The 26,293-nt window shown below is 44.9% G+C and overlaps 1 protein-coding gene across 4 annotated transcripts in view; it reads right to left on the bottom strand.

Moving 5' to 3' along the window:
• Nucleotides 1–26,293, bottom strand: part of SGSM2 (small G protein signaling modulator 2) — a 551,979-nt gene that overhangs the window by 239,320 nt on the left and 286,366 nt on the right. For all 4 annotated transcript variants that reach the window (XM_030185728.1, XM_030185727.1, XM_030185730.1 and 1 more), the window contains exon 11: nucleotides 21,630–21,762. In XM_030185728.1, coding sequence (XP_030041588.1) covers nucleotides 21,630–21,762 — 133 coding nt within the window. The remainder of the gene's footprint in view (nucleotides 1–21,629; nucleotides 21,763–26,293) is intronic.

Here is a 26,293-nt window from a genome sequence, read left to right as displayed (position 1 = left end):
CGGCTCTGCCACCCAATCTCGGCTAAGCTTCTGAGGATCCATTCCTTCTGAACAGGATTCCTTTATGTTTATCCCACGCATGTTTGAATTCCATTACCATTTTCATCTCCACCACCTCCCGAGGGAGGCCATTCCAAGTATCCACCACTCTCTCTGTGAAAAAATACTTGCTGACATTTTTCTTCAGTCTGCCCCCCTTCAATCTCATTTCATGTCCTCTCGTTCTACCGCCTTCCCATCTCCGGAAAAGGTCCGTTTGCGGATTAATACCTTTCAAATATTTGAACGTCTGTATCATATCACCCCTGTTTCTCCTTTCCTCCAGGGTATACGTGTTCAGGTCAGCAAGTCTCTCCTCATACATCTTGTAACGCAAATCCCATACCATTCTCGTAGCTTTTCTTTGCACCGCTTCAATTCTTTTTTATGTTTTAACTGTTTTATTGATGTCACAGTTTACAACATGCTTCAATTCTTTTTACATCCTTAGCAAGATATGGCCTCCAAAACTGAACACAATACTCCAGGTGGGGCCTCACCAACGACTTATACAGGGGTATTAAAACCTCTTTTCTTCTGCTGGTCACATCTCTCTCTCTATACAGCCTAGCAACCTTCTAGATACAGCCACCGCCTTGTCACACTGTTTTGTCATCTTCAGATCCTCAGATACTATCATCCCAAGATCCCTCTCCCCGTCCATACATATCAGACTCTCACCGCTTATCACATACAGTGGTGGAAATAAGTATTTGATCCCTTGCTGATTTTGTAAGTTTGCCCACTGACAAAGACATGAGCAGCCCATAATTGAAGGGTAGGTTATTGGTAACAGTGAGAGATAGCACATCAACAAATTAAATCCGTAAACTCACATTGTGGAAAGTATATGAATTTATTTGCATTCTGCAGAGGGAAATAAGTATTTGATCCCCCACCAACCAGTAAGAGATCTGGCCCCTACAAACCAGGTAGATGCTCCAAATCAACTCGTTACCTGCATGACAGACAGCTGTCGGCAATGGTCACCTGTATGAAAGACACCTGTCCACAGACTCAGTGAATCAGTCAGACTCTAACCTCTACAAAATGGCCAAGAGCAAGGAGCTGTCTAAGGATGTCAGGGACAAGATCATACACCTGCACAAGGCTGGAATGGGCTACAAAACCATCAGTAAGACGCTGGGCGAGAAGGAGACAACTGTTGGTGCCATAGTAAGAAAATGGAAGAAGTACAAAATGACTGTCAATCGACAAAGATCTGGGGCTCCACGCAAAATCTCACCTCGTGGGGTATCCTTGATCATGAGGAAGGTTAGAAATCAGCCTACAACTACAAGGGGGGAACTTGTCAATGATCTCAAGGCAGCTGGGACCACTGTCACCACGAAAACCATTGGTAACACATTACGACATAACGGATTGCAATCCTGCAGTGCCCGCAAGGTCCCCCTGCTCCGGAAGGCACATGTGACGGCCCGTCTGAAGTTTGCCAGTGAACACCTGGATGATGCCGAGAGTGATTGGGAGAAGGTGCTGTGGTCAGATGAGACAAAAATTGAGCTCTTTGGCATGAACTCAACTCGCCGTGTTTGGAGGAAGAGAAATGCTGCCTATGACCCAAAGAACACCGTCCCCACTGTCAAGCATGGAGGTGGAAATGTTATGTTTTGGGGGTGTTTCTCTGCTAAGGGCACAGGACTACTTCACCACATCAATGGGAGAATGGATGGGGCCATGTACCGTACAATTCTGAGTGACAACCTCCTTCCCTCCGCCAGGGCCTTAAAAATGGGTCGTGGCTGGGTCTTCCAGCACGACAATGACCCAAAACATACAGCCAAGGCAACAAAGGAGTGGCTCAGGAAGAAGCACATTAGGGTCATGGAGTGGCCTAGCCAGTCACCAGACCTTAATCCCATTGAAAACTTATGGAGGGAGCTGAAGCTGCGAGTTGCCAAGCGACAGCCCAGAACTCTTAATGATTTAGAGATGATCTGCAAAGAGGAGTGGACCAAAATTCCTCCTGACATGTGTGCAAACCTCATCATCAACTACAGAAGACGTCTGACCGCTGTGCTTGCCAACAAGGGTTTTGCCACCAAGTATTAGGTCTTGTTTGCCAGAGGGATTAAATACTTATTTCCCTCTGCAGAATGCAAATAAATTCATATACTTTCCACAATGTGATTTTCCGGATTTAATTTGTGATGTGCTATCTCTCACTGTTACCAATAACCTACCCTTCAATTATGGGCTCCTCATGTCTTTGTCAGTGGGCAAACTTACAAAATCAGCAAGGGATCAAATACTTATTTCCACCACTGTACATCTCCCGTGGATTTCTACTCCCTAAGTGCATCACTTTGCATTTCTTCGCATTGAATTTTAATTGCCAAACCTTAGACCATTCTTCTAGCTTCCGCAGATCCTTTTTCATGTTTTCCACTCCCTCCTGGATGTCCACTCTGTTACAAATCTTAGTATGATCCGCAAAAAGGCAAACTTTACCTTCTAACCCTTCGGCAATGTCACTCACAAATATATTGAACAGAATCGGCCCCAGCACCGATCCCTCCACTACTCAACTTTCCCTCATCCGAGCGAATTCCATTTACCACCACCCTCTGGCGTCTGTCCGTCAACCAGTTCCTAATCCAGTTCACCACGTCGGGTCCTATCTTCAGCCCGTCAAGTTTATTCAAGAGCCTCCTGTGGGGAACCGTGTCAAAAGCTTTGCTGAAATCTAAGTAGATTACGTCTATAGCACGTCCATGATTCAATTCTCCAGTCACCCAATCAAAGAATTCAATGAGATTCGTTTGGCACGATTTACCTTTGGTAAAACCATGTTGTCTCGGATCTTGCAACTTATTGGCTTCCAGGAAATTCACTATCCTTTCCATCAGCATCGCTTCCATTACTTTTCCAATAACCGAAGTGAGGCTTACCAGCCTGTAGTTTCCATCTTCTTCCCTATCACCACTTTTGTGAAGAGGGACCACATCCGCTGTTCTCCAATCCCACGGAACCTCTCCCATCTCCAAGGATTAATTAAACAAATCTTTAAGAGGACCCGCCAGAACCTGTCTGAGCTCCTTCAATATCCTGGGGTGCATAGGCTCCGACTCCATGGGTGCTGTGGGTGCTCAAGCACCCCGAATAATTCATCCAGCGGAAGTTCGTTCACCCACTGTAAGTTCGTTCCCTCCCTCCCTCCTCCCTTCCAGTTCCAGGCCCCCCCCCCTCCCTCCGAATTTTAAAAGTCATCTATCCTACCTCATCAGGGTTAGGGCAGCAGCAGTAGCAGTAAAAAGCATGCAGGCTCAGCTCGGTCCTTAGTTGTTTTCCCTTCTCTCTCTCTCAGCTCTGGTCCCGCCCTTGCAGAAACAGGAAATGAGGGCGGGACACGAGCTGGGAGAGAGAGAAGGGAAAACAACTAAGCACCAAACCGAGCCTGCATGCTTTTTACTGCTGCTGCTGCCCTAACTCCAACGAGGTAAGATAGATGACTTTTAAAATTTGGAGGAAGGGGGCCTGGAACTCAAAGGGAGGAAGGGAGGGTGGACCCTGGAACTGGGAGGGAGGGGAGGGAAGGGGGGCCTGGAACTCGAAGGGAGGGAGGGGGGCACAGGGGAGAGGGAGGGGGGAATGCACCACCTGTAAAAAAAAAAAAAAAAATTCAGCACCCCCAATCATTTTGAAAAGTTGGCTTCTATGCTGGGGTGGATCCCGTCCGGTCCCACGGCTTTGTCCACCTTTAGCTTTTCAAGCTGTTCATAACTCACCGTCTTCTGTGAACGGTGCTGTGCTTTCAGTACCCTGGGATGTATATCATCCGTTCCAGGTGATTTATCACTCTAACTTGTCAATATGGCTCACTGAGTTTTCTTTCAGTTCCTCCGCATCTTCACCCTTGAAACCCATTTCTGGCACAGGTATATCTTTTACATCTTCTTCTGTAAATGCAGAAAGCAAAGAATTCACTCATTCTCCCCACTATCGCCTTGCCCTCCCCGAGTGCCCTTTTTGCTCTTTCATGATGTAACAGTCCCACGGATAAGTACATAAGTAATGCCACACTGGGAAAAGACCAAGGGTCCATCGAGCCCAGCATCCTGTCCACGACAGCGGCCAATCCAGGCCAAGGGCACCTGGCAAGCTTCCCAAACGTACAAACATTCTATATATGTTATTCCTGGAATTGTGGATTTTTCCCAAGTCCATTTAGTAGCGGTTTATGGACTTGTCCTTTAGGAAACTGTCTAACCCCTTTTTAAAAACTCTGCTAAGCTAACCGCCTTCACCACATTCTCCGGCAACGAATTCCAGAGTTTAATTACGCGTTGGGTGAAGAAAACTTTTCTCCGATTTGTTTTAAATTTACTACACTGTAGTTTCATCGCATGCCCCCTAGTCCTAGTATTTTTGGAAAGCGTGAACAGATGTTTCACATCTACCTGTCCACTCAACACATTATTTTATATACCTCTATCATGTCTCCCCTCAGCCGTCTCTTCTCCAAGCTGAAAAGCCCTAGCCTCCTTAGTCTTTCTTCATAGGGAAGTCGTCCCATCCCCGCTATCATTTTAGTCGTCCTTCGCTGCAAGAATCCAAATACAGTATAGGGAGTACAGTATAGGGAGTGAAGTGCTTCAGTGTATGAAGGAAGAGCGGGACTTGGGAGTGTGTGTCTGGTGCCCTGGAAAGCTTCCAAACAGGTAGAAAAAGCAATGGTCAAAGTCAGAAGGATGCTTGGGGGCATAAAGAGAGGGATGACCAGCAGGAAAAAAAAAGGAGGTGAGTGTCCTTCTATAAGTCTCTGGTGAGGCCCCATTTGGAGTACTGCATGCAGTTCTGGAGACCGCACCTACAAAAAGATATAAACAGGATGGAGTGGGTCCAGAGGGCGGCTACAAAATTAGTAAGCAGTCTTGAACACAAAAAATATAGGGACAGGCTTATGAACCGCAACATATATACACAGGAAGAGAGAAGGGAGAGAGGAGATATGATAGAGATGTTTAAATATCTCAAGGGCATTAATGTACAGGAAGTGAGCCTTTCTCAACCGAAGGAAAACTCTGGAACGAGGGGGTATACAATGAAGTTAAGAGGGAATAGGCTCAGGAGGAATCTAAGAAAGTCTTTGAGAAGAAAGGGTGGTGGAAGCATGGAATGGCCTCCCGGTGGAGGTTGTAGAGTCGCGGACTGTGTTAGAATTTAAGAAGACGTGGGATAAGCACATGGGATCGCTTAGGAAATGGAAGAGTTAGGGGTTACAGAGGATGGGCAGACTGGATGGGCCATTTGGCCTTGATCTGCTGTCATGTTTCTATGTTTCTGCATCATAAGGAATGGCAAGTCAAATGCAAAGTGCTGATAAGGCAGGCAAAGAAGGAAACTGAAAAAAAAAAAGATTGCTTTGGAGGCAAAAACACATAGTAAAATATTTTTTTAAGTATATTAAAAGTAATAATCTGGCAAAAGAATCAGTTGGACCGCTAGATGACTGATGGGTAAAAGGTGCACTTAGGGAAGACAAAGCCGTAGTGGAGAGATTAAATGAATTCTTTGCTTCAGTCTTCACTGAGGAAAATATGGGAGAGACCAGTGTCAGAAATGGTATTCAAAGCTGACGAGTCAGAGAAACTGAAAGAAAGCTCTATAAACCTGGAAGATGTAACAGTGCAATTTGACACATTTAAGAGTAGCAAATTGCCTGGACCGGAAGGTATTCATCCCAGAGTACTGACAGAATTAAAAAATGAACTTGCAGAATTGTTGTTAGAAATATGTAATTTTTCTGGAGGGGGGGGGGGGCAATGTAACACCAATTTTTTTTTATTTAAAAGGTTCTAGGGGTGATCCGGGAAATTAGAGACCGATGAGCTTGACGTCAGTGCCGGGCAAAATGGTAGAGACTATTATAAAGAACAAATTTACAGAGCATATTCAAAAGCATGGATTGATGAGACAAAGCCAATATTGATTTAGTGAAGGGAAATCTTGCTTCACCAATCTATTACATTTCTTTGAACGGGTGAACAAACATGTGGATAAAGGTGAGCTGGTCGATATTGTGTATCTGGATTTTCAAAATGCATTTGACAAAGCACCTCATAAAAGACACCAGAGGAAACTGGAGAGTCACGGGATAGGAGGTAGTATTCTATTGTGGATTAAAAACTGGTTAAAAGTTAGAAAAAGGAATAGGGTTAAATGGTCAATATTTTCAATGGAGAAGGGTAGCTAGTAGGGTTCTCCAGGCACGTGTGCTGGGACTGCTGCTTTTTAACATATGGGCTACATGAACGCAGTGTCGTAGCGAGGGCGGCTGACACCCGGGGCGGGTCGCCGCTGCGCACCCCCACAGGGTGCAGCACGGCGCCCCCCCCTTTTGGTGCACACCCTCCCCCCTCTGGAACGCACCCTCCCCCCGGAGCGCATTCTTACTTTAATTAGGAAGCGAGGGGCGGGCAAGAGGGCCGATCTGCCCCCGAGTGCACGTCGCTGGGAGCTGCGTCGGCTCCGCTGGTTCCCTGCTTTCTCTGCCCCGGAACAGGAAGTAACCTGTTCCAGGGCAGAGGGAGCAGGGAACTAGCGGAGCCGACACCCCCCCAGCGGCGTGCACCAGGAGCGGACCGCCCTACCGCCCCCCCCTTCCTAAGCCACTGCATCAACGCCAGATACGCAGTAAACAAAACAGCAATACTAACAGACTGGATCATGGTAGAAAACCTTGACCTACTCTTCATCAATGAAACCTGGATCCACGACCAAAAGGAACCCATAATCCTAGACCTGTGCCCTCCAGGATATAAAATCACACACTGGACTAGAAAGGAAAACAGAGGTGGAGGCATAGCAGTAATCTATCGATCCCACTTTACCACCGAAACCACTGCCGAGTTCATGACACCTCAACTTGAAATTGCCTCAATCAGAATCCACAACAAAACCCTACACGATCATTTGAATTGTGTCTTATTTTACAGACCTCCAGGTAATTGGAACGAAGGCCAGACTAACTTTATGGACTTCATTTCAAACACATGTGTAACCAACTCCAATGTACTAGTATTAGGAAACATCAACCTTCACTTAGAAGACCCAAACTCAATCAACCCACGAGAATGTAAGGAATTCCTCCACCTATGGGATCTCAAATGGCCACAAATGCAAGCAACCCACGTCAAAGGGCACACACTTGATCTTATCTCACACAAACTTTCAACAGACCAGAACCTAATAATAACAGATATTAAATGGACAGAAACACCCTGGACGGATCACTACAAATTACATTTATCCCTACACTGGGGGAAGAAGGGATTACACCAAATACAAGAACACACATCCTACAGCACAAGAAGTCAAGTAGACATGAAAACATTCTGGCAACAGATATACAACAATGAATGGACAGCACAAACAGACTCCATATATTACCTAGTGGAATGGGATAAAAGATGCAAATACATACTAGATGAAATAATACCCTTACGAACAAGAACCTCACGTAAGCATAACTCGATACCATGGTTCAATGATGAACTGAAAAAGCTAAAAACACAATCCAGGAAACGCGAACGAGCATGGAGTAAAACAAAAGATGAACACACACTCAATACATGGGAACAATCACAAAGTAAATACAAATACGCAATAAGGCAGACCAAAAGATCATACTATAAAACTAAAACAGGGACAGATTACAAAGACACAAAGAAATTATACCAACTCGTGAACAAATTTCTAGACACCAACTTGGTCACTACATCGAATACATACATCCCATCTGCAGACAAACTTGCTAAGTATTTCAATGAAAAAATTGCAAACCTACGCAACACGCTACCTCAGGACAACACTGACATCAAAATCTTCCTTAATGAGTTGGACCAAACCGCAGGAGAATACCCGGCTGACCGAACCTGGTTAAAATTCGCCCTCCTTACCGTCAGCAAGTTCTCCAACACTCACTGTAAACTAGATACCTGTCCCAACTACCTAATAAAATCTGCCCCTGACCGCTTCAGCAAGGTCTCTTCCCTAAGGAAATTGGGAATATCCTACTCACTCCGATACCAAAAGACATCAAAAACCCCAAATGAAATCACTAACTACTGTCCAGTAGCATCCATTCCGTTGTCAGTCAAATTGATGGAAAGCATGGTAGCCAAACAATTTACAGATTATAAAAACAAACTCTCAATATTACACGAATCACAGTCAGGTTTTCGCCCCCTCCACAGCACAGAAACAGTACTACTCATTCTCCTAGCCAAATTCAAGCAGGAAATAGCAATAGGCAAAAACATCCTCCTCCACCAATTCGACATGTCTAGTGCATTCAACATGGTAAACCACAATATATTAATAAGATTACTATATAAGTTCGGGATTGGTGGAAACATACTTAGCTGGATCAAGGGTTTCCTAACCAAAAGAACATATCAAGTAAAATCAAACTCAAACATATCATATCACCGTGGAAAGCAGACTGCGGAGTACCGCAAGGATCACCGCTATCACCGATCCTCTTCAACCTAATGATGACCCCACCAGCCAAGTCCTTATCCAACCAAGGCCTTAACCCTTTCATCTATGCAGACGATGTCACAATATTCATTCCTTACAAATCTAAACTGACAGAAATCACCAATGAAACCAAGATCAGCTTGAACATCATGGACTCTTAGCAAACGCATTTCAACTAAAACTAAACAAAGAAAAAACACACTGTCTCATCCTCTCATCAGTGGCGTAGCAAGGGCGGGGCGGTGGGGGCGGTCCGCCCCGGGTGTCCGCGGGTGGGGGGTGCTCCGTCGCGTCTCTCTCCTGCCACCGCCTGCCTTTTTCTTTTTTTTAAAAATCCGTGCAGCCACGCAGGCAGCGCTTCGCGTCTGCCCTGCGTGTGCTGTGAAAGAAGTAAATCTCCAGCGCTGGTTTCGGGGCTTCCCTCGATGTCCCGCCCTCGAGGAAATAGGAAGTTACCTCACAAGAGGGCGGGACATCGAGGGAAGGCCCGAAGCCAGTGCTGGCGATTTACTTTTTTCACAGCACACGCAGGGCAGATGCCAAGCGCTGCCTGCATGGCTGCATGGATTTAAAAAAAAAAAGAAAAAGAAAAAGGCAGGCGGTGGCAGGAGAAGAGGGCTCTGTGGCTCTCAATGGAGGGGGGACGGGACTAAGTCAGGGGGGGAGCTCAGAGGGGAGAAGTGGATTGAAGAGGGGGTGGGGGAGTTCAGAGGAGGGGTGCTCAGAGGGGAGAAGGCGATTGGGGAGGGTGGGGGTGCTCAGAGGGGAGAATGGAAATTGGGGAGCGGTGGGGGTGCTCAGAGGGGATAAGGGGACTGGGGAGGGAAGTGCTCATGGGAGAAGGGGTCTGGAACGGGGCAGGGCCTGAAACTGTGGGGACTGGGGCTGAAGCTCGGGACTGGTGAGAGAAAAGAGCTGGGGTTGAAACTAGGGGCTGAAAAGGGGACAGGGAGAAGTGGCTGGGGGCTGAAGCCCAGGACTGATGGGAGAAAAGGGCTGGGGACTGGTGGGATAGTGGGGCTGAAAAGGGTGGCAGGTGGGAGAAGTGGGCTGGAACTGGAACTAGGTGCAGGTGGAAAGAGGGGGCAGAGAGAGGGGACAGACCCTGGATGGAAGAGGGGGGAGCGTGAGGGAGGGCAGACCCTGGATGGATGGGAGAGGGAGGGCAGACGGATCGAAGGGGCAGAGAGAAAGGGCAGATGGTGGGTGGAAGGGGGGGAGAGAAAGAGGGCAGATGGTGGATGGAAGGGGCAGAGAGAGAGAGAGCAGACACTGGATGGAAGGGACATTAAAGAGGGCAGACACTGGATTTCAGAGAAAGAGCGAAGACAGATGCTGGATGGAAGGAAGACAGTGAAAAGATGATGAGGAAAGCAGAAACCAGAGACAACAAACTGTAAATAAAATATATTTTTTTTATTTTTTTGCTTTAGGGTATAGTATTGTATCTGTGTTTATGTGTTAATAAATGTTTATAAATAGAACATATAAATAAGGTAATCATTTTATTGGACTAATTTTTAATACATTTTGACTTAACTTTCAGAGAACAAAACCCCCTTCCTCAGGTCAGGATAGGATAGGATACTATAACAGCACTATACTGTATTGACCTGAGGAAGGAGGTTTTGGCCTCTGAAAGCTAAATGTATTAGTCCAATAAAATGGTATTTTATTTTCTATATTTGTTTTATTTCTATTTGTTAATTTGTAAAGTGGTGATCGGATTTGTTAGTTTTTTTCAAATTTTATATTTTGCACAGTACTAGGGGACATTTTCTGTTTCTGTGGTGTTGCATTGTATGCAGAGTCTGGCATCGGGGGTTCAGTTTAATTTTTGTCTAAATAGAAAGTTTATGATTACTTATTCTATAGTGGATTAGGGTGTACCTGTGTTTGTGAAAAAGACATGGCTTTCGGTTGGCATTGACTGTGCAGGATCGACGATCTGTACTAATCTGTCTGTTTTCGTTTTACAATAGGTGAATTGATGTTGTAGTACTCACTGTAACGTTTAAGATGCTTGTGTGACTTGTAGAAATGACTGCTTATGGTATGGTAGAATTGCGCTATAGGTCCTGAGTGTTTTGTATTCTCGGTATGCCTAGTACTGGATTTGGGGGGGGGGGGGGGGGGGGTGTTCAAAAATGACCGGCCCCGGGTGTCAACTACCCTAGCTACGCCACTGCCTCTCATCCCCACACAGCGCAGATAATCCCACTATTATCAACATCCCAGATTACACCCTCCCTATCTCAGACAGCCTGAAAATCCTCAGCGTTACAATGGACCGCAACTTAACATTGCAGAGCCAAGTGACATCCACAACAAAGAAAATGTTCCACTCAGTGTGGAAACTAAAACGCGTGAAACAATTCTTTCCGAGGGGGAACATTTTGCAACCTGATACAATCAATGGGTACTAAACCATGTAGACTACTGCAATGGAATTTATGCGGGATGCAAAGAACAAACCTTAAAAAAACTCCAGACCGCTCAAAACATGGCAGCTAGGCTTATCTTTTGAAAAACACGATTTGAAAGCGCAAAACCCCTTCGTGAAAAACTACACTGGCTCCCAATCAAAGAACGCATTGCTTTCAAAATCTGCACTCTGGTTCACAAAATTATCTATGGTGAAGCTCCGGGATACATGACAGACTTGATCAACCTACCAACTAGAAACACATCCAAATCAACACGAACGTACCTAAATCTGCACTACCCAAGCTGCAAAGGACTCAAATACAAATCAACTTACGCATCCAGTTTTTCCTACATAAGCACCCAACTGTGGAACGCATTACCAAAAGCATTGAGAACAACGAACGACCACCTAAACTTCCGGAAAACACTAAAAACTAACCTGTTTAAAAAGGCATACCCTACCGATCCAACATAAATGCCTAATCTTTGCAACACAACAAAACTAAAGAAAGTAATGGACATAACACAACTCTTCCGTTGTACGATTCCCTAGTGTGGCTGCGCCACATGAATTTTATCTTACCACAACATCACTTTGTATTTGTTCACACCGGAATCTGCAAACACCTCTCCGGTACTATGTAAGCCACCTTGAGCCTACAAATAGGTGGGAAAATGTGGGATATAAATGTAACAAATAAAATAAATATTTATAAATGATCTAGAGATGAGAATAACTAGTGAAATATTTAAATTTGCTGACAACACAAAGTTATTCAAAGTTGTTAAATCTCAAAAGGATTGTGAAAATGCACAAGAGGACCTTATGAGACTGGGAAACTGGACATCCAAATAGCAGATGCCGTTTAATGTAAGCAAGTACAAACAGATGTATGTGGAAAAGAGGAACCTGAACTATAGCTACGTAATGCAAGATTCCACATTAAGAGTCACCAACCAGGAAAGGGATCTAGGCATCATCATTGACAATATTTTGAAACCCTCTGCTAAGTGTGCAGCGATGGCCAAGAAAGCAAACAGAATGTTAGGTATTATTAGGAAAGGAATGAAAAACAAAAATGAGGACATTATAATGCCTTTGTATCACTCCATGGGATGACCGCACTTTGAATATTGTGTGGAATTCTGGTCACTGCATCTCAAAAAAGATAAAGTGGAATTAGAAAAGGTACAGAGAAGGGCAATGAAATGATAAAGGGGATGGGACCATTTCCCTATGAGGAAAGGCTAAAGCGGATAGGGCTCTTCAGCTTGGAGAAAAGATAGCTGAGGGGCAGGGCCGTGCCTAGGGTCTCTGGTGCCCTCCTGCAGACTATCAGTTGGCACCCCCCCCCCCCCAGTCTAGCATAAAATACCATAAATAAGTAAATAAATATAAACTTTTGTTGAGCACCTGATTATCAAAGTGGACATATTCCAAACACTATAATGAAAATAAAATGATTTTATCTACCTTTGTTGTCTGGTGACTTTGTTTTTCTGATCATGCTGGCCCAGTACCTGATTCTGCTGCTATCTGTCCTTTTAACTCCATTTCCAGGTCTTCCTTTCCATTTATTTCTTTACTTTCCTCCTTTATTCTTCATTTCTTGCCTTACATCCGTAAGTAAAAGCTGGGTCCTCTGCAGACTTGACTGTCCAGTGGATCCAGCTTCTGCCTATTTTCTCCATCCATGTGCAGGTTTTTTAACACCCCCCCTCCAAAATCTAGTACTAGGCATGCCGAGAATACAAAACACTCAGGACCGATACAGCAATTCTACCATACCATAAGCAGTAATTTCTATGAGTCACACAAGGAAAAGGAAAGCATCTTAAACACTACAGTGAGCACTAGAACATCAATTCACCTACTGTAAAACGAAACCAGGCAGAATAATACAGATCGTTGATCCTGCACAGTCAATGCCAACTGAAAGCCATGTCTTTTTTACAAACACAGATACACCCTAATCCACTATAGAATAAGTAATAATAAACTTTCTAGTTAGACAAAAATTAAACTGAACCCCCAAGATGCCAGACTCTGCATACAATGCAACACCACAGAAACAGAAAATGTCCCCTAGTACTGTGTAGGGAAGGACGAGTGTGGAGAGATACTGGGGAGCAGCAGAGTGAGTACATTTATAGGTCAGTAGAAGAAGTTTGAACAGGATGCGAAAACGGATAGTGAGCCAGTGAAGCGACTTGAGGAGAGGGGTAGTATGAGTAAAGCGACCCTGGCCCTAGTATTAAGATGGATGCTTATGGTATGCCTTCTTGAAAAGATCTGTTTTCAGTAGCCTTCGGAAGATGGTTAGGTCTTGCGTTGTTTTTATGGCCTTCGGTAGTGCGTTCCATAGCTGCGTGCAGACGTATGAGAAGCTGGTCGCATATGGAATAGATCCTAAGGAGCTTAGCCAGATTGGGTGGCACAGCCGGTGGCGGGAGGCGGGGATAGTGCTGGGCAGACTTATACGATCAGTGCCAGAGCCGGTGGTTGGAGGCGGGGATAGTGCTGGGCAGACTTATACGGTCTGAGCCCTGAAAAGGACAGGGACAAATCAAGGTAAGGTATACACAAAAGTAGCACATATGAGTTTATCTTGTTGGGCAGACTGGATGGACCATGCAGGTCTTTTTCTGCCGTCATCTACTATGTTACTATGTTTTTTTGATATTGAAAGGCATGACTGGGTGAGAGGCCATATTCCTCTCATAAAATGTGATAAATTCACCCTCCTCCCAAACTTGGCCCAGTGTACACAGTCCCAGTTTTTCCCATAGACGAAAGCATGGATCCACAGCACCCGGGGGCAAATTACGGAGCAAACCTAATATACATTTGCAAACATTTTTTCCGGGTTGCAACCCAAGTCAGTAGGGGCCATCGGAGACGGGGTGGGGCCTTGTCAGCCAATCTTCTCAATACACGATCTGCTAGCCAAGGAATAGCTCTTAATGGTACGGGGCAGTGGCGTAGCCACAGGTGGGCCAGGGCCCACCAACTTAGGGCTCAGGTCCACCAACTTAGGGCTCAGTAGCACACATTTGGTGGTAGCTGGTGGGGATCCCAAGCTCAGCCAGCTGAAGACTTCCCCTTGATGGTAACGAAAACAGTACTCTCCATGATACCGGCACCTGCTCATGCTCTGTTTTCTGCACATGCTTGCTACAGACTGAAAAGGTGGAAAGAAGCGTTTTCACACCTGCTGAGATATTTTTTTTTGTGGGGGGGGGGGAGAACACTTGGTGCCCACCCACTTCTTGCCTAGGCCCACCAAAAATCTGTAGTCTGGCTACGCCCCTGGTACGGGGCAAGCTCCGACCGCTCAATTATCTTCAAAGGCTTGCTCGTGCCACAGCACCACTCTGCTAGAATATGAAGATGGGCTGCTAATCTACAAAAGAGGGAACCCCCATCCCTCCCTGTTCATGCCTCTGGAACATCACTTCTGCACGCACCCTGGGTGGTTTCTTTTTCCAGATATAGGAAAAAAACCTTTCGTCTCAAATTCCTAAAGAACTTGTCTGGCACAGAGATGGGGAGAGCCATAAATAAATATAGCAGTTTAGGAAGTATTATCATTTTAATTGAACTAATACGGCCCATCCATGAGATCGTTAAACCCTTCCAACGATCTAGTTCCGCAAAGGGCTCTTTCAATTTCCCTGGGAAATTTGCCTCATATAGTTTGTGTAAATCAGATGTCAAATTAACTACCAGATAACAAATAGAATTTTTCGACCAGCGGAAGGGGAAGGTGGACTTTAGATGTAGTACTTGGACTTCGGACAAGCTAATATTCATAGCTTCCGATTTTTCCATATTGATTTTAAAGCCCGAAACTTGTTCATATTGCTGGAGCGTAGAGGATAAGGCTTGAAATGAGGTTTCTGGGTTAGTCAGTGTTAGTAAAATATCATCTGCGAACAATATGACTCGCGATTCCAAACCCTGTACACACAATCCCGTAATTCTCGGGAGTGCTCGAATATAACAAGCTAGGGATTCCTCCACCAGCGCAAAAAGCAGTGGCGATAAGGACACCCCTGCCTCGTGCCTCTATACAGAGGGAATGGGGGAGAACTCCTACTGTTAATCTTCACTGAAGCACAGGGATCTGCATATATGAGATGAAGCCAAGAAAGAAATTGTTCTGTGATACCTATCTTTTCTAGCACTGCAAACATAAACGGCCAATGAACTCTATCAAATGCTTTTTCCGCGTCTAATGAGCGTAGGCCCATGGGGATCTTTGTCGACCTAGCGTAATATATGAGATGTAGGGCCCTTCTTATGTTATCAAAGGCTTGACGACCACTGATGAAGCCTGCTTGATCTTCATGTATCAAAGCCGGGAGGCACCTTTGCAAGCGAGTGGCCAGGATCTTAGTAAAGATTTTATAGTCGACCCCTAACAACGAGATGGGCCGATAGGACCCACAGTTCAAAGGGTCTTTACCCGGCTTTAATATTACAGAAATGGCCGCCAAATTCCAAGCTTTTGGTATCGGTTGGCCTACACTAAAGGAGTTGAATAGGCGGACCAGAAGTGGGCTTAAAATTTTTGCAAAAACCTTGTAAAACTTATTGGAAAACCCGTCCGGGCCTGGAGCCTTTCCTAAAGATAGAGAGTGGATCGCCTGAGTCACCTCATCCAGTTCAATAGGACGGGACAGTTGAAGCCGAGCCCCCTCGGAGAGTACTGGTAACTCAATATGGCTTAAATAATCTAATAATTCCTCTCTCGAAGGGTTAACATCAGGGGTATAAAGGTGCTCATAATATTGTTGAAACCAATGTTGTATATGTGATTGGTCTGATGTTATTTTCCCGTCCGCAACTCTAAGGCTAGAGATATGGTTTCGCAAAGCCTGTTTCTTTAGCTTATGAGCTAAAAGTTTGCTCGACTTATTGCCAAATTCAATCTGGCACTGCCTAGTTCGTTGTAATTGCTCAGCAATATCAGCCAGCTGTAACTCATGTAACTCCTGTTGTAGTTTATGTAATTGTTGTAATAACAACGGTGGATGCGGCTTAGCTTTCCCAAAGAGCATTCTCTTTGTCTCTAATAGTTTTTTCCTCAATACGTCCTCTACTTTTCTACGCTCTCATTGTATGTGAGCCTTCAAGGCTATAAAATGGCCACGCAGTACTGCCTTCAGCCCATCCCACAGAACGCCCAAAGATACCTCATTATTAACATTAAATTGAATATATTCTTTGATATGGGATTCTATTTGGAAAATATTCGATATTTTTGATAGAATAGAATCAGCCAGCCATCACTCAGGTCGATCTCTCCGCCAGACCGGGAGACTAAACCTCAGGACTACAGGGTTGTGATCTGACTACATGCGGCTTATAATCTGATGTTCCAGAATCTCATGCCCTAGTTCCACATCCCCCAGCCAAAGGTCAATTCATGAAAAAGACTGATGAACTTGCGAAAAGCATGTATATTCCCGCTCACTTGGGTTAGTTTGTCTCCAAAAATCTGATAGCTGCCATCTCTCCAGGAACGCAAGAAAAAGCTCACAATCTCGTTTTGCATATATCACTCTTTTGGTGGAATTATCCAAATAAGGACTAAGGGTTAGATTAAAATCTCCTCCTATCAGCAATAGACCTGTTCTATGTTTCAATATTACTTGGTCCAGCTGCTGAAAGAAAGTGCCATGATCAGCGTTGAGCCCATAAACATTAAGCTGGGTGTATTTTACATTGCCTAGAGAGATGCACAGTAACAGATATCTACCCTATTTATCTCTAATAACTTTATATCTATTCCAAGGTTGAGAGTCATTAAGAGCAATCAAAACCCCCCTAGATTTAGCACCCTCCTTCTTAGAGGCAAAATATTAATTAGGGTATTTACGGTGTTTGCAGTGTGATTCGTGGGTGGGCTTTAAGTGCGTCTCTTGAATAAAGGCTATATCTGCATTCAAGCGCCCCAATTCCCTAAATAGTAACTGGCGTTTCATGAGGACATTAAGGCCTCTTACATTCAGACTTACCAAATTTATACTAGACATCTGCATATTTATGAAAATACATTACATAAGATATTGCAAGTTTCTCCCCCTCCAAATGCCTCATCTCTATGATCTTTCTCAGTCCCCAACGTCAGCAAGACATTAAACTCGTATGATTTATAATTATACATGTATTCTTTAACATTCTTGTCCCCAAACCCCTCCCTCCCCCACCCCCATTAACATCAAAATCCTCTCCATACCAATTACAGAGAGGTCACAAGTAGGAGGAAGCAAAACATTCTCCCTGTTTCCCCTTCACCTTTTTAGGATAATAAATCCCATCTTATTGAGTTTACTATTCCCAACTGTGCAGCAATTCAGTCAACTGCTGCTCAACCATAACAATCTCGAACCAAACAGTGAGCATAGTGCTGAATAGAGCAGAAAATATATTAATTTCAGTCATGCAGGTTGACCATCAGATTTTTGGTGCTGCAGACGCTTATGTCCCTTCTCCACCCGTTGCCACTGCGGGCGCCCTGCTGAGGAGGATGCTCTAGAGGTATGCAAAGCAGATGAAGACGCCTTCTCAGTTCCATCAGGCAGAACCCATCGAGCTTCGTCTATCAATTTCACCTGATGCACGCGGCCGTCCTTATAAAAGGCTAAGGCAAATGGGTACCTCCAGTGATATTTGATCCCCAGTTCTCGGAGCTTTAGAGTGACAGGTTTCAATGCCGCCCTGCGCTTTAAGGTGGCAGAGGCTAAGTCTTGATAAATTTCAAAGGCATAAGAGTCCCACTTAAAGTTATGAGCTTTGCACGCTGCCTGCACCACTTGTTCCTTAAGCTTAAAGTCCTGGAAACAGGCTATTATGTCTTTTGGAAGATTACCTCTTGCAGGACCTAGTGTTCAATGAGAACGCTCAAGCACAATCATATCCAGATCAATCACCACTCTGGTCTCAGCAAGCAGCGCGGCAAACAGTTGTTTTAGTGTTGCCTCACAATCTTGGTACAGCGGCACCTCAGGCAATCCCCTGAACCTCAGATTTTGTCGATGGCTGTGAATTTTGAGGTCCTCAAGTTTTTCAGTGAGTTGCTGGAGATCTGTTTGTGTTGCAGAAAAACGTTTGTTCAGCGTGCTTATTTCTTCTGCTTGTTCGTCTATGCGGTTCTCTGCATCTTCCATTCATCCTCCCAGCTCTCTAATCTCGCCACGTAAATCCACCCCTAGGGACGCCAGGATGGCGCGGACCGCTTTTAAATCACCTCTAATTTCTTGTAACCATTCTTTAAGTTCATTGAGAGGCATTACCTCCGTTCAATCTATCTCACCATTCGATCCAAACAGATCTTTCGGGGACAAGCTCTCTGATCGCTGAGTTAGCTGTGGGGCCTCTGGCACAGGATTCACCATGTGGTCCGCGGTTGTATTCGAGAATCCAAACTGGGATAGGTCAGGTTACCGATTCATCTTCAATTTTTTTTTGTATATCGATTCTTTTAACCTTCCCAACGCTATTCCTGCTGACGTGCTGCTTATGATGCGATTTGATGGGATATAAACACGCTTAAATCTCAGGGGGAACCGGAGCTCACTTTTCAAGCGACCATTGCTGCCAGTGACGTCACTTCTTCCGCTTAGGATAATTTAAGAAAATACTCTTTCATGGAAAGGTTGGTGGATGCTTGGAATGGCCTCCCAATGGAGGTCATGAAGACAAGGACAATGTCTGTATTTAAGAAAGAGTGAGACATATGCATGGGATCTCTTAGGAAAAGGAGGAGTTAGTGGTTACTGAGGATGGGCAGACTGGATGGGCCATTTAGCCCTTATCTGCCATCATCTTTCTATTGGTCTGACCCAGCATGGCTATTTTATGTTCATGTGGGGATTATGGGTAGGTTTGGGCATGGGGTGGGTGATGGTCACACTGTATGTAGGAATGAGTGAGTGGGTAATGGTTTGAAAAGAGTTAAGTGTTTAAGAAGTTGTGCATTTTGATTTGGTATTTGCCACAATTTCTAAGTGCTATAATCAGTTTCTTTGATGGTGTTTGATTGGTGCAAATCTTAAGGATATATTAGTTACTGCCTCAGAATCCAATTAATTGTACATCTTATTTCTAATGCAATTCACTTATTTTGACATATTCTGCTCTAGATATCAGCAATGTACACTTTCGGTACAAAAAGAGAGATGTTTATAAGTGTTATCTTTGAAACATGTCAATTACACTGCTGATATATAGAGGTCAATGTATAAACATAAGATAGATGAATTGTACTAAAACTTAAACGTACAATTAGTTGGATTCTGAGATGGACAGAAACTAACGAATGAAAGATTCTTTTCCTGCTGTTCTAAGTCAATGATGAAATTTCTGTAACGATTTTAAATCTGTGAAAGTTTTGGATCAAGATGGATTTATCCCACATTTCAAGGTCCATCTTCTATATTATATTTACATTTATTCAGATTTGATACACTGCCCATCAGTTGTAATTGTAGAAAGGAGTGGAGGAGTAACCTAATGGTTAGTGCAGTGGGCTGAGAACCAGGGGAACTGGGTTTGACTCCCACTGTGGCTCCTTGTGACAACTGGCAAGCAGGGCCGCCGAGAGCCGGGCCCAGGACAAGACAACCCCCTGGGGCCCTCCCCACCCGATGTCGCCGCTCACCTGAAGTCGCCGGGCCCCCCCTCCTCCCGTTACCGGGCCCCCCCCCCTCCACCCGCTACCAGGCCCGAAACTAACCTTAAGCCTCCTTCTTTCACTTTGCGCAAGCCGCAGCAGGGCAGACCTCTCCTCCTTCCTTCCATGCCCCGCCCTCGCGGACGTTACGTCAGGTGAGGGTGGGACACGGAAGGAAGGAGTGGCCTGCCCTGCTGCTGCTTGCGCCAAGTGAAAGAAGGAGACTTAAGGTTAGTTCCGGAGCGAGGCGGGCCACACTGCGGCGGCGGGCCCCCCCCCCCCGGAGGCCCGGGACTGTCGCCCCCTCTCGGTGGCCCTGCTGGCAAGTCTAGCCTTTTAGAGACAGAGGACGTACCTGAATGCAATATGTAAACTGCTTTGGTTGTACTACAGAACGGCAGTATATCAAATGCTTTACTCATACCACAGACAAATATAGAATGAGAGTGAAAAAAAAGAAACTCTGTTTTTCAACATACTTCTTTTTTAAATGGCAGTTGCAGTGTCTTTATACATATTTTACAAAAGGCTTATGCTCAGAAAAGCCTTTCAGAAAATACTTGAACAGTGAAGCAGGACATCCTAATAGAGTTTAACTTCTGCAGGCAAATTTATGCACACGGTCCCACTAGGGAGAAAGACCAAAAAAGTGGGTAGACCAATGTATTTCCAACACAGGAAATTTAGTGACATAGGTTTTTGTGAGAAGTTTTACTGATGTGTCCATTTTTGTATACATATTTTTAAGTATATAATTTTAATCGTCTGCTTTTGATACATGTTAAATAAGTGAGTAAATAGGCTGTTGTAATCAATAAAATAAATAATGGTAGGTTAATATAATTTTATTTGCTAATTTGTTTGCATTTTTTAAATCATTTTTAATTGATTCAAGTCATATATATGTTGCATTATATTGCAGAAATTAGTTGACTCCTGAGGCAGGGCGTGTGTGGTGCCAAAACACAGGCTGCGTCCAGTCACTATAGAAACTGCATAAAGTTGATTAACTGTCAATAATATCCTGTGTTGGAACTACATTGGTCTACCCCCTTCTTTTTGTCATTCTCTGTTTTATTTGGTTGACTGGGGGACGCTTTTGCTTTCTTGTTCACAGTCCCCCTAGGAACACGTCTGGGGGAAGTGTCTGGGCACAGCATTTGGAAACATGGACACACTTTTTCAAAGCATGCAATACCCATATAAAAAGAATGTGCAGATGTGTGTTGGTGCTTTTCCCAGAAGTGATTTTGGTGCTAAGTCTGCACTGTAGATATTCTGGCAATTTGAAAACTACTGTTTAAGCTCCGTTCAGTGGATGAACCTGAAGTCATACAGCAATCACTGCAGCTTTCCCCAGGACCAAGACGTTATTGCAAAACAGCACAGATTGGTTTGGAACATTTTTAACGGGCAAGTTGGCTCTCCAGAAGCTATGCAAAAGGAAGAGGCATGGCCTCGTGGTGGCATTTTTCCTACTCATTTCCACATGTACCCACTCGTAATATGCATTAAAGAAAAGATCACTGAAAAACCACTTTATCTGGCGAGGTGAATACCAGCTTCCAAGAACTGGCGGTCACTTGCTTTCCCTCAGAGAACTTCCTTCAATATGATCAATTTATTTTTAAAAGCACTATTAGCCACCAAAACATTATTTTCAGAGAATATAAAATATAAGAATGTAAGCGTTGCTATACTGGGGCAGACCGAAGGTCCATCAAGCCTAGTATCCTGTTTTCTACAGTGGCCAGTCCAGGTTACAAGATCCCAAGAGTAAAACAGATTTTATGCTGCTTATCATGGAAATAATAAGGGGTTTTCCCAAGTCCATCTTAATAATGGCTTATGGGCCTTTCTTTTAGGAAATGATGCAAATCTTTTTTAAACCGTGCTAACTTTGCCTTCTCAGCTCTCAAATCCTCCTTTTGCAGAGAACAACACAGAGATGAAACCGATAAGAAATGCAGAACATACTGTTACCGTGCCTGTGCCCTGCACAGATGATCCTGAAGACGTAGTCTGCTGCCATCTCATCATCAAAGTTCTCCTCCAGATCCACAGATTTATTTGTGCTGTTTCTTTTCCGGAGTCGTGGAAAAACCTTTCCCTAAAACACAGAAACAGTGCAAGATATTCAATTTTGCCAACATCTACAGTCTGGCTGTATGAGATCCAATTCATAGCTGCTTGTTTAATAGAAAACCTCAGTTCATTCTATTTCTATAAGGCGAGTGACAGCATAAAGTGCTAAGTGAGAGGAGCTGGGCATCTCTGGCTAGCTCAGTAGAACTGACAGCACTGAAAGTGGCTTGAAACTCTGGGAACCAAGAGCTTTAATCCAGCTTATCCCACCGATACTCTCCATGAACTTGGGCATGTCACTTCATCCTTCACCATCCAAATTTAGATGATAAAACCTCTATGGACAGAGAAATAACCACTGTTCCCAACTTGAGTTCTGGATTGGAGGCAATTAATTAAATCCAAGTTCAAACCATCAAAACTTACATTTTAGTCTTGGGGTCATTTCAGGCAGGTGTGCCCTGAGCCAGAATCACAGCCTTTGCAACATGCCCCCTACTGCACCGCCCTGCCCACTGCAGATGAGAAGGAATTTTGCATTCCCCCCCCCCCCCAATCTCCCTTGCAACCTCTACAGCCACCCCCCCCCCCCCCCTTGCACAGCCCTCAGGATGGCTTGGTCCTTTTGAAAGGACCTATAACGACAGCAAAATCTTTAAAAATAACAGCAAACAGCTTGAATCTCACAAGGAATGCATCACCTTTGCCTAGTGCCATGATAGAATCAGTGATCTGCTTGTAACACAGCAAAGCATTTCCTGAGGGAGGCGTGAGAAGCTAGGGGTTTAATCTCCAACAGGACAATGACAAAATCAAGGAGTGGATAGTTTGAAGGCATTACCATCTAAATAAAATGACCAAACCTTCAACATTGTATCTGAGGCAGTGGACATTTCCTAATCATGAGCATCACTCCTACCCTAGCACATCTCTCTGACCTCATGTGCAACTTTCTTCAAATCAGCCAACTTACTTTCTAATTCTTCCTATTTTCTTACCCATCTATATGTTACAACTATGCCTTACCCTTCACTACCAGTTATAATGTTCTATTACGTATTGTGTTGTCATTGCAAGTAGTATACCATGCCATACTTTGTATTGTTCGAATATTTTTACTGCTCTAATTGCCTACTGCTCATGTTTGATCTATTCTTACTATACACCGCCTTGAGTGAATTCCTTAAAAAAGGCGGTAAATAAATCCTAATAAATAAATAAATGTGAGTCAGACCTCTATCCAGCATACTGACTACATTTAGGTGGCACTTCCTGATGCCACACCAGGAACGCCTATTCTGTAACAGCATCTGGGTGCCCATGTGCCATTATAGAATAGTATTGTAACCTGGCACTGGAGCACCTTACACTTTGGTGCCCACAGTAACACCAACCTTATTGCTGGCAAGAGCTGCTTCTACTATCTGCGACAGCTACGCTGCCTCTCTCCTTACATCGAGAAGGTAAATCTTATCCCAGTTGTGCATGCCATGGTAACATCAAGACTAGATTACTGCAATGAACTATACAATGGTCTGACTACACAGGGCCTGCACCAGCTCCAGTTGATTCAGAATGCAGCAAAAAGACTCATAGAAGGTTGGAAGCGACGTGACCACATCACACCATTTTTTGCAAAAACTGCATTGGCTACCAATACAATACAGGGCCAAATTTAAAACTCTATGTCTGATCTTCAAGGCCCTGAAAGAAAATGGCCCCGAGTATCTGAAGAATAGGATGATCCTCCACACACCGCCAAGGACACTAAGGTCCTCCCAAGGACTTTCACTAATTACACCCTCTCCAAAAGACATTACACGATGTGATACCCGCAAGCGAGCCTTCTCCGGAGTAGCCCCCACAATCTGGAATGCATTGCCTGAAAGGCTTCACTTAACACAAGACTATCTCTACTTCAGGAAGTAGGTGAAAGCTTGGCTCTTCAACCAGACCTTTACTGGAAGAAATAACTAACTCGTTAGTCTCGCTCACACACACAAGGAGTGACTCGGGCTGCACATACTACAGTGGGACATGTTTTAACCATCTCTCTGACCTCATGTGCAACTTTCTTCAAATCAATCACTGTACTTTGCCTTACCCTTCACTACCAATTATAATGTTCTAGTACATATTATGTTGTCATTACAAGTAGTATACCATGCCATACTTTGTATTGTTGTTCGAATATTTTTACTGCTCTAATTGCCTCCCGCTCATGTTTGATCTATTCTTACTGTACACAGCCTTGAATGAATTCTTTCAAAAAAGGCGGTAAATAAATCCTAATGAAATAAATAAATAAATAAGCATTAGCTTTCGAAGGTACCCCTTTCTTCGTCAGATCAGATTTTTCTGATCTGACGAAGGGCTACCTTCGAAAGCTAATCAAAAAATGTATTAAGTTAGTCCAATAAAAAAGGTATCATCTTATTTTCTTTTCTAGGTTTTATTTTATTCTATTTCTATTGACTGCTTTTAAAGTGGACTAACATGGCTACCACATCTCTCTACTCTATATTGAGACGTGAAATCAGTCTATAAAACTATATAGACGCAAGATGGTGTCTGACTAGTTTGGTCGCTTTATTTTGAGCTCCGGGCATGAATCCCTTACAACCAACTTAGGGTCGTAGTGGATAACACTCTGATTGACAGACTGACCGACTGAAGCGCCTTATCCACCCGCAGTAGCGTCCATACCTACCGTAGTAGTGCTCATCTGACTTGCGTAAGCGGCATTACCACACTACCGCAAGCTCTGGGCCTGAATCCCTTACAACCGACTTAGGGATGCAGCAGGTAATACTTTAACTGACCGATTGACCGACCGTAGCGCCTTATCCTCCCGCAGCAACGTCCACATCTAACCTAGTAGTGATCATCCTACAGCACTGCTCATCTCACCTAAGTGGCGTTTTTTTTTTTTTTTTTACTGAGACCGGTGTTGCGAGTGATGGCCCAAATCGATCACGACGCCAGATTAAAATCATTGCTGGCCGCAACCGGTGAAATGCCATTCTCAATTGTAGGAGCGTGACCGATGTGATTTCCACCCCCGCGCTCCTCGCCTGGGTGACTCTTCTGGAGGATTCCACAATCTTAAATCTCACTACGCGCTTTGGTGCTGGGCCGTCGGTCGGCAATTCCACTCACCGTATCATCTGAAGTGCTGATCTGCTGGCGAAAGGGAGCGTGACCTGTGGCTGACCCGTTGGCTCAGGCGGTAGCGGCGGACGCCCTTTCCAGGCCCAATATCCTGACCACATGGTGACTTTGCCCGGATGCCAGCAGCCTAGAATTATGAGACCAAGGCCGTACTGGTGCATGTCCTGTTAACCACCTCGTCTACCACTTCACTCTTCAGCCTCTTGAGGCCTGAATCATCTGTTCCTACCTGCGTCCTCTACCCAGCTTGAATCATCTGTTCCTGCCTGCGTCCTCTACCCATCCTGAATCACCTGTTCCTGCTTATGTCCTTTGCCCTGGTCTGCATCATTTGTCCCTGCCTGCATCCTCGACCCCGGTCTGCATCATTTGTCCCTGCCTGCATCCTCAACCCCGGCCTTCATTATTCGCTTCTACCTGCGTCCCCTACCCAGCCTGCCTGCGTCCCCTACCCAACCTGAATCATCTGTTCCTGCCTGCGTCCTCTACCCAGCCTGATTCATCTGTTCCTGCCTGCGTCCTCTACCCAACCTGAATCATCTGTTCCTGCCTTTGTCCTTGCCCAGCCTGCATCCTCTACCCATGCTGAATCATCTGTTCCTGCCTGCGTCCTCTACCCTGCCTGAATCATCTGTTCCTGCCTGCGTCCTCTACCCTGCCTGAATCATCTGTTCCTGCCTGCTTCCTCTACCCTACCTGAATCCTCTGTTCATGCCTTTGTCCTTTGCCCCAGTCTACATCACCTGTTCCTGCCTGCATCCTCAACCCCAGCCTTCGGTCCTTCTGCTCCAGTCCTGCTCGTCATCACCCTCATCTGCTCCAGCCTTCGGTCCTTCTGTTCCAGCCTTTGATCCTTCTGCTCCAGCTTATTCCAGTCCTGCTCGTCTTCAGCCTCATCTGCTCCAGCCCTGCTCATCTTCAGCCTCATCTGCTCCAGCCTTCTGTCCTCCTGTTCCAGCCTTCGGTCCTTCTGCTCCAGCCTGTTCCAGTCCTGCTCGTCTTCAGCCTCATCTGCTCCAGCCTTTGGTCCTTCTGCTCCAGCTAGTTCCAGTACTGCTTGTCTTCAGCCTCGACTCCATCCTTCCTTCCATCAGCTATTGTCCTGATGTTTCAATTGCTGTTTCTACTTATCACCTGAAAGTTCAACTACTGTTCCCACCTAGCACCTGAAAGTACCTCAGACTTTATTATGGCCCCTATACACATTCTCTTCCTAGCCCTATCCCTTCCCAATCTTTTCCCTCACCCCCCACCACTGTCCATTACAGGAACTCACTGCCCATCCACTGATTTTATCACCTCACCTTCTCTTATATCCCCACCCCTTCCTCCTTCTCAGCTTTCAATCTTCATCTCTTTCTTCCCTCCATTGTGCCTTCCCCATT

The sequence above is a fragment of the Microcaecilia unicolor genome, chromosome 13 (genome assembly GCF_901765095.1).
Source record: "Microcaecilia unicolor chromosome 13, aMicUni1.1, whole genome shotgun sequence".
NCBI classification, from domain to species: Eukaryota; Metazoa; Chordata; class Amphibia; order Gymnophiona; family Siphonopidae; genus Microcaecilia; species Microcaecilia unicolor.
This window is presented reverse-complemented; position numbering and strand designations above follow the sequence as displayed.